Below are 8,890 nucleotides of genomic sequence, written 5' to 3' on the forward strand. Positions count from 1 at the left end.
TTGGAAACTGAGAAGTGAAATCAAAATAAAATGTACTGACGTTGGTCTACTCTGTGAACTTGAGAGGGTAATCTAGATTGTAGAACAATTTCTTGACCACATGTCAAGATTATAAACATAACCATTAGAGGCACTAACCGTCAGTGTTTGCTGAACGCCTGAAGAGCAATGTGAAAAGCTGCATTTCACTAAAAGGCTCAACATTACAAGACACCTATATGTTAACCAGTTTTAAGTTACTTTTCCCCCTACCAAATTTCATGTAAAACCATAAAGGTGCCCTGAAATCCAGGTAGTTAAGTGACAAAGGAAAAATTGAATGAAAAAAACAAAACTTTATTTTGGTTGAAATTTCAGTAAATACATTGGAATCATTTCACACAAAGGCAAAACACAGGTCACGGATGCATCTTTAATATCATATCACCAGTCCATTGACCTCAGTTGATCTAATAGGGATGAAACTAGACCTTTAATTTCAGAGGAGTCCTCCACCTGCTCATCCTTTTCTCTTTTCTCACCGTTCCCCTCTAATTGCGGAGCAAACTTGTCCTGTTTGCTCATGCTGGGCCTTTTCTGTTCTTCATAATTGAGAGAACTGGATCCATCTGCAGCTTGTTTCAGACTTAGTTTAGAGTAGAGAACTGGCTCCAATAATTTGGCTCCTTTAGAGCTTTTAAAGACCATCTCAGCCTGTCTGAAAATAACTTTACCCTTATCCTCAGCACTCTCAGAGAGCTTATCTGATGTAGGGTTGACCAGGGAGTTGTCATTAGAAGGAAAGTCAAATTCAGATTCAAGATTCAGTTGAGGCTGCACTAGGGTCACAACAGGTTTTCCCTCAATCTCATGCAAGTGGGCAACGTCTTTAAGATGCCACATACCCAGTCGGTCTTCTGCAACATTGTGCAAATCCACAGCTTCTACTTTAGCTTTTCCTTCATCCACAGCAACAGTCTGACTCATCTCAGTGCTTTCATCTGGTTTCAGCTTTCTAAAGGGTTCGTCACTTTGAAGGGTTACATCAACAGCATGGTTTTCTGGATAACCAATTCCCACTTGCACCACTGGTGGCAACTCAAGCTCCATGATGTCTGGTAGCCACATTGAGAAATCCCCTCCCTGTCCCTGGCTGATTATAACCAAACCTCCTCCAAAGCTAGGCTGAACAGGCCAGGGGGAGACATCACCAATGTTTTGCATTGAGCTCCCGGAGAAAGAGGCACCTGCCATGATCAATCTTTTATCAGACAAGTTTCTGGCTGTAGGGCTGGACTTTGTAGCACTGTAGTCTGACAGAGATGTAGCCTGTGGTGCAGATGGCTGATCCTTAATAATCAGGGGGCCGGTGCTTACTACTGCACTCAGGTCTAGAGAAACTGTAAAAGAGACAGTGGAGGTTCATTTCAAAGCAAAACGTACAGGGCTAAGCAAGCATTTTTTTCAGTTGGTCCAGCAGCTCTAATACTTGGTGAATGAGCGGTTTAAAGTTCTCATTTGCCAGAAATATTGGGAACACTAAGTTTCTTTGGTCACGTGAACCAGTTTTTTTTAAATGCATTCACTTTACTTAAATGTATTATCAACTAGGAGTTGCACCTTCATATTGATGCACTGTGAGCCAATTTTTTTCTTTTCTTTACTAAGAGATCAACAAAATGTAACATTTAACCAAAATGGCAAGTGATAGTATGGTTAACTGGCTTGAACCTCTCAGCAGGCTATCCTTAATCTTGAGCCTGGACATGGTTACTTTGTTCATTTGGGTTCCGATTCATTTCACCATGTACTAACCAGGAAGTTCTGCATGCGCCAAACTTCTGCACCTTTTCCCACAACAATCACATATGGAGGTTTGGCCACCCAGGTCAACCCATCTGAAAACAGAGGTTTTTTTTTAAGTGCCAAAAGCTTATTAGGACAAAGGTCAAAGACCAAATAAGAGCAAGATCAGATTCAAACTTACCTTGATTTGAGCTTGTTGTAATTGCAGAATTTAGTGACCGATGTCAGACCCACATCAGAAAGATAGACTCTGCAGTGAAGATAAATCTAAAGCAAACAGGAGAGCATTACAGAGCAAGCTATTGTTAGTTTGTAGGATTGTAAGAATCCTAACTGGGAATGAACTCACCTCAGAAGACTTTAAACTAGACGTACGAACAACCAAATTGACTACATCACTACGTCGCAACACAAACTTCACCAAAGACTCTTTGGAGGCCACACAGCTGGTAAACATAAAAATGAAGGCCAAATTATTTCAGAAGTAAAATGTAGAGAAAACAGCATTTGTTGAGTTGATCTACCCTTTGTTAATGATAAGGGCAACTTCAGGTTTCTCAGCAGGGTTTGGAGAGGAGGAAGCATGGCAGGACTGGATGTAAAGCTGTTGACCAGGGGCAGGCGAGGCAGACACCTGTAGATGCAGCTGCTCTCCTTTGTAGAACACATTAGTATCTGCTGGATCACTCCAAGATGCTAAAGCAAAACAAATATTAGACAGTAAGACACTAACTACACCTAATAAGATTAAGATCATTTTAATAACATACAGTTCATGATCCTTAATGAAAAACCATTTCTTCTCTCCAGTAGACCCAGTATATCATATGGCATTGGGAAGTCAGATGCAAACCCATCAAAAGTGTGAGGCTGAGGAAGAGGAAATCCATCCAAGAAAGGTCCATCTTCAGCAATGCCAGGAAAGTCAGAAACATGCCAGACACCATTTACCATTCCCGGTGAGTATGCTGAAATGCGGCCATTAAAATCATTCCCGTTAGATGTAACTGGCAGCGCTAGACACGCTATAGCGCAATAGAAGACAACAAAAACCACCGCCATCCCAATCCTTTAGTTTTGATCTGAGAGAACCAGTACAGAATAATTTATACAGCTACTTTCCTTGTCTTCCTTGTCTTGCCTTCCTTTAAATTGAAGCTGAGAGGAGGATTACAGTGTGCAGGTTAATGCATGAATGAGAGTCAGCTTATCAAGTCCAGGTGTTCAGGTTTACCTCATCAACTCATCAATGCTGGCCTCATCAACTCATCAATGATTGGGCTTCTTTATTTTTCTTATTAAATCTTTTGTTTATTTGATTTTTTAAAATAAACTAGACAGCATTTTCAGAAGTAAATACCAATTTTGTCATTCATAAATTAAAACTAAACCTTATTTTCATTGTTTTAAAAAAAGTTAATAGATCCGGCAAAGCCTAAGACTATTACATACGCCTGTATATTATATATACATATATATAGGCAAATTCTGATTCACATAGGCTAAAATAACAGCAAAATGTAAAACAACAATCTAATGACATCACAGTGCTCGCATTGGAGACGCTATAAACTCCATGTAGGTTACAGCGACACCTGCAGGGCGGCCAGCATCAGGTGAGCGCGCGGAGAGGGAGTGGCCATGCACGCACACGCAGGTGAACGGGAAGAAGGAACACAGCCTGAGAGGCACGGTAAGAGGAGAAGATCCTTGAACATGTTAAACCTTTAATTATGACTTCGTCTGAAAGAAGGACTTCAGGATGGTGAATTCTGGTGAGTTGGGCATCATTTACACAAGTAAAGTGTTCGTTTCATTTCATGAGGTGGGAGTATGAACAGGCTCGCGAACGTAGTAGGGTGTGGTCATGTGTATCTTGATAAGTTATATCAACGCAGCGCTCTCTCGCTGAATGTTACGAGTTTAGTAATGGCCGGCATTTCTACTAATGTTGCCTACAACATAAAGGATTTAATGTTTATTTCGGACCTGATGTCTTTTTATAGATTTGTTTTGTTTTGTGTTATTATAAATGAACTAAACAGAAAATGAAAATTCCGTCTTCATTTACTCACCCTTAGCTACGTCCTTCCAAACTAGTAGGACTTTGTCCTAGGACTTCTGTGGAGCACAATAAGTAATAGCCTATATTTTACATAACAGTTAATATTAACTGAAAATGTGGAGCAAAAACACCATAGACGTAGTCCATATTCATGTCCACACCTCAAGCCTTCTGGAGCCTTAAAAACAGACATTACGCTGACTCAAATCACAGTCTATGCAAACTCCAAAACCGATCCAAACTCTTTCGATTTCTAGTCATATTGCAAGTACAGCTCCTCTTCTAGAAAAAAGCCTAAAGACCGCTTGTCAATAACATATTTTATTCAGCAGTAAAATCTGATAATCGTAACGCATCTTTGCTTGTTCGTAAACATTGCGTTGTCGCTAATGATGGGGTTGCGTCCCTTTGATGATTGACTTTTTCAATCACCATTTATCTGTTATCGCATTTAAAATGTTAATGACGCTTTTTTTTTATTGTGCCATTAAAGGAACAACATGAGGTGGAGTAAATGACGATTAAACCATTACAGTGAGGATTTAATAGTATTATTCTCCTAAATTATCTCCTAAAAATCTAAATTATGACCTGGTTGAAAGTGTACAATACAGCTGTAAATTGTGATAAATATATTTAATATTTATAATATTATTTAATAAAAAGATTTAATTAATTTATTATTTCCTTCATTCATTTACTGGTTCAAAATATTTAATCAGTTGTCTACAATTACTGTGATTTTTAAAAATCCAGTAATCACAAATGCTTGGAAGTGTCATGCACAAGTCATGGGAATTCAGGTGTGGGAATCTCCATTACATCTGACAGTTATTTCATCACAGTTATTTGCTTTTTAGTGAAGTCATGGGCATGGCACATGAAAAGTGTAGTCTCAAGTTCATCTGGATTTCATGGTGCACAAAGTTCCTTGACATTTCCTGCTGTTTCTGTGTTTATGGTTCCTTGATGTTGTGTGTGTTTGCTTTAGGTCTTTGTTGTGGCAGTCTGAAGGATGACAAGATCCTGATGAAGATGGGTTTGGGACTGGTGCTGGTTGGCCATGTGAACTTCTTGTTGGGGGCACTGGTACACGGAGCTGTGCTCCGACACATAAGTGTGTTCACTTGGAACCGGAAACTCGTCTACCCCATCTCCAATGTCATTGCTCTTGTGGCAGGACTCATGGTATGTCTGTCCTCAAAACTGTAACCTATTGCTTGCTTATTATCTCCACATTTCTGTTATGGACATTAAATTTTGTTTGTGATCATTATCCAGTTGCCAGTGATGTGGTAGATGAGGCATAACCAGGTGTGTTAGTTGAAACTTTAAACTAACCCCTTGCACTGAATGAATCCACACTGTTATTCATACATCTGACCATGTTATAACCTGCAGGCAATCATTGGTGGAATTTCAGCTATTGTTCTCTCAAAAAACAAGAAAAACCAGCTGCTGGTGAGTACACATACCCACACTCAATGCTGTCATTTTTGTTATGATCACATTTGTTATTTATGTGTTTTTGCTACATGAGGTTTATTTGCTGCCACTTCAAAACATTCACTTTAAAACGAGTCTTTCTATAGAACAAAATGGAGTATTCATGTATTATTTATTTCTGAACACATTCTATCTTTGTTGCAGAGTTGGTTTCTACTAGTTATGAGTGTCCTGGCTATTCTTTTGGGTGCCGCCTCTGCAGTGGGAATCAGTGTTGCTACAGTGAGGGTCATACATCTGGATGGGGAGAATCTGTTTGCCCACTGCAACCAGTCTGCCATCATAAATTTGTACAGCATCACAAATGAATGCCCCTTTGACCCCACACGCATCTATGTAAGTCAATTTATCTGCAGTCTGATGAGTTCTTGTGTAATCAAATGCAAATGACCGAAATGAGTCTCATAAATGCCTTTTTTAAGAGTTCTTTCTCTGTTTTAGTGTGCAACAGTTTTGGTGACTTGAATGCATCTCAAGCCACTAAAGCAAAGTAAATCTATTATAAAACTCATGTTCGATCAGATTTTATCCTGAATTTGATCCTATGTTAAAAGTGAGGAACAAAGGCATAAAGGTAAAAACAAATGTGCAAATGTTCTAATGTGTACGCCAACTTAAGTGCATGTGTATAAACCTTTTGCACTCATATACCAGTATTAAAATATTACAACATCGTTAATTAAAATAAAAACGTTAGTATTTACACCAAAAAAAAGGTTTTAAGCCAGTTATTTATATCTTTTGCTGTAGTGAGTCAGTAGGAAATGTCAGTTTACATTACCAAACATTCCTTTTACCATTAATCCAGTGAGATTTTTGTTTGCACAAGGAGTCTGTCAACAGCCTGTGCTCCACACGGAGATCTGATCTCACAGTCATCAAGTTTGTCTGTGATTAAAGAAACAGAAAAAACTGAGACAGTCTAAATCTAGAAGAACTGTGGCATCGTCACATCATTGAAACTTGCATCTGCTTCACTTCGGGGTCCTGATCAACCTGTCTGGGTTTATTCTGAGATAACAACCCGCTGGATGTACATTATCCCTTACATATGCTAACATTTAGGATGATTCTATGCACAACTTTATAAGTAAGGCCTTAGGTTTCAGCATGGAATTTTAAAATTGAAACATTTATTTATTCTCAGCTCTAAATATTTGGCTAAAATTGCTTTATTTATTATTATTATTATTATTATTATGAAAAATCTATTCACAAATGCATAAAAATGTCATGCAAAAGTCATGGAAATTCATTGGTAAAATGGTGTTGGAACCCCATGGGACATAATGCAAAATAAGCAAGTGAAAGGAATTCCTAAAAAAAAAAAGAAGAAATGAAGACAATATATATTTACAATATTTAAAACAATATTTAAAATATATTTCTCTCTCCAGGGTACTACATTAATCCTATGGTTTCCATTGATTCTGATGTCAGTGGTGGAGGTTGTGTTCTCCTGCCGCTGTTTCTTGGCCTGCACGTCGTTCCTCCGGTTGCGCTGCCCGTGGAGAAGAGCTGTCAATAAAAGGGTAAATAGAACTATATGTGTGTAATCAAGACAAATCAGAATTCGATATGAAATCATTTTGGGTTACAGATTGTTTTAAGAGCAATTTTGCATGCCAGTTCCACATTAAACTTGATAAACCTTTGTGTTCTTTGAATGTAATGTAAATGTTTGGGTTTAGGTGCGTGTCCAGCTGCCAGAAGAAACCTCACTGCCACCAGGAGATGATCCAAATGAGGTGGACCCAGCAGAACAACATGACCTACTTGCTGTGGAGACAAGTGAACTATAATTCAAAAGTAAACATTACATGAACAATACATGCTTTTCAAAACCGCTGCATGACAGTGGACCAAGAAGTGCCAATGCACATAAAACATAAAAGTGTGTTGCTCACTGAAGTGGCTAGCAGGTGAAGGGAGGCGGTGCTCCGGCATCTAATGAAGCATTAATGATGAGTGTTATTCTTCAGTCTTAAAGGGTCAGACTGCGTGACCAAGTACTATTGTAAAGTGCATGTTTTATATATTAACCTCATGAACATGGTTGATGTGCGTGTTTAATGTTACATTTTCTGCACTGATGGGTTTCCTTGTTACATTTATATTAAAAAAAGACTTTTCTATTCAAAACTGAATTGCTTGGACACAGTCTCTATAATTTTTGATAAATATTTATAAAACTATTTTATATTATAAAACTACTAGGCCTACATATTTATATTTAAAAACTTTTTTTTTTTTTTTCAAAGGCTGTGTGGCTCTGAATATAATTGGCCATGCTTAGGAAGTGATGTTCCTTGGTTTAATTTTTAGCCTGGGCTGCGTTTCCCAAAAGCATCGTAAGCCTAAGTTGATAGTAGAATTATTACCACCAATGATCTCTACGATAAACTTACGATGCTTTTGGGAAATGCAGCCCTGGTAAGAATTGTTGGGTTGTTGATGCTTGATCTTGACCCAGTCTAGATTTTCCTATTGTGAGGGCGAGAATGAAACTAAAAGAAATTTCACTTTAAGTCTCTTAAATAAAACAAGCAGCGGTCAGTGAATCTGTAAAAGAGTTGTCTAAATAGATGAAACGAGACAGAATGAGGTCAATTTATCTTTTGGACTGTTTTACTGGTTCAGTAGTTCATGATGCAGTTATTTATAAAAAATAAAAAAACAAGTAAAATAGCAGAATGCACAGAGAGCAGAAATACTAAAAGCTCAAAGGGTGAACACAAAGCAGGACATTCACTCATGCATTGAGAGCACACTTACAACTGATGAATTGTAGCCAAAGTTTTTCCACAAATCCATGTTTAAAGGTATAGTTCACCCAAACATTTTGATTTCTGTCCCTCCATTGACAGCTACAAAAAGTTCATAAAGAGATCATAAAACGAATCCATATGAATTGAGTGGTTTAGTCCAAAATTTTCTGAAGAGAGACCGTTGTTTTATATGATAAACAGATTGAATTTAGGCTTTTACTCACATATAAACATCAACTCGCACATCATTTGTGGTAAACGGAAGCTCAAGCATGTTCACTTGACGTGTGAGAAGAACCAATGAGGTTCATTCTCGTGTTACGCGGCATGTTTGAGCTTCAGCAACAACCAATGAGATTCATTCTCGTGTTACACAGCACGTTTGAGCTTCCGCATAAGCTTGCATGTCAATCATGTTTGGTTGAGCTTCTGTTTTTGTTCGCTGATCATGTGTGAAATAAAAGCCTAAATTCAATCTGTTCATAAACTGATCAAGTGTCTTCAGAAAATTTGGACTAAACCACTCAATTCGCATGGATTCATTTTATGATCTTTTTGAAGCATCAAAGCTGTCAACTGAGAGACAGAAATTGCTCAGATTTCATTAAAAAGGTCTTCATTTGTGTTCCAAAGATGAACGAAAGATAATTAATGACCCAATTTTCATTTTCACTGTTAATCATTGGCTTATTCTCATCAAAATGTCTGTTTCTTTTGTCTTTTTACTACACTTAAAACTGTATTTTGAAATATTTCAATAACAACA

The 8,890-nt window shown here is 37.9% G+C and overlaps 2 protein-coding genes across 3 annotated transcripts; one reads left to right on the forward strand and one right to left on the reverse strand.

The window, feature by feature from the left end:
- Window positions 1-390: 390 nt before the first annotated feature.
- zpcx (zona pellucida protein C) lies at window positions 391-2,946 on the reverse strand. Its single transcript, XM_079852798.1, has 6 exons — window positions 2,556-2,946; window positions 2,310-2,481; window positions 2,135-2,231; window positions 1,967-2,052; window positions 1,795-1,877; window positions 391-1,370 (listed from the first exon to the last, which is right to left on the reverse strand). The coding sequence occupies exons 1-6, from the start codon at window positions 2,845-2,847 to the stop codon at window positions 424-426; spliced, it is 1,677 nt and encodes a 558-aa protein (XP_079708924.1). The 5' UTR covers window positions 2,848-2,946; the 3' UTR covers window positions 391-423.
- A 426-nt stretch (window positions 2,947-3,372) lies between these two features.
- On the forward strand, window positions 3,373-8,888 carry tmem54a (transmembrane protein 54a). 2 transcript variants are annotated; one of them, XM_079852806.1, is made up of 6 exons: window positions 3,373-3,478; window positions 4,842-5,038; window positions 5,252-5,311; window positions 5,501-5,692; window positions 6,754-6,888; window positions 7,048-8,888. In XM_079852806.1, the coding sequence occupies exons 1-6, from the start codon at window positions 3,427-3,429 to the stop codon at window positions 7,156-7,158; spliced, it is 747 nt and encodes a 248-aa protein (XP_079708932.1). In that variant the 5' UTR covers window positions 3,373-3,426; the 3' UTR covers window positions 7,159-8,888. The 2 variants fall into 2 exon arrangements, with proteins under 2 accessions (XP_079708932.1, XP_079708933.1); XM_079852807.1 differs by having other exon boundaries at window positions 3,429-3,560.
- The last annotated feature ends 2 nt before the right edge of the window (window positions 8,889-8,890 follow it).

Source organism: Squalius cephalus, assembly GCF_949319135.1.
Source record: "Squalius cephalus genome assembly, chromosome: 20".
Lineage (NCBI taxonomy): Eukaryota > Metazoa > Chordata > Actinopteri > Cypriniformes > Leuciscidae > Squalius > Squalius cephalus.

Excerpts from the sequence above, each read along its gene's own strand:
- zpcx (XM_079852798.1), bottom strand. The coding sequence starts at position 2,847 with ATGGCGGTGGTTTTTGTTGTCTTCTATTGCGCTATAGCGTGTCTAGCG. Across the intron at positions 2,482-2,555 it reads TTCATTAAGGATCATGAACT|CATCTTGGAGTGATCCAGCA; the intron begins GTATGTTATTAA and ends GTTTTGCTTTAG. Across the intron at positions 2,053-2,134 it reads CTAGTTTAAAGTCTTCTGAG|ATTTATCTTCACTGCAGAGT; the intron begins GTGAGTTCATTC and ends TGTTTGCTTTAG.
- tmem54a (XM_079852806.1), top strand. The coding sequence starts at position 3,427 with ATGCACGCACACGCAGGTGAACGGGAAGAAGGAACACAGCCTGAGAGG. Across the intron at positions 5,039-5,251 it reads CTCTTGTGGCAGGACTCATG|GCAATCATTGGTGGAATTTC; the intron begins GTATGTCTGTCC and ends TATAACCTGCAG. Across the intron at positions 5,693-6,753 it reads TTGACCCCACACGCATCTAT|GGTACTACATTAATCCTATG; the intron begins GTAAGTCAATTT and ends TTCTCTCTCCAG.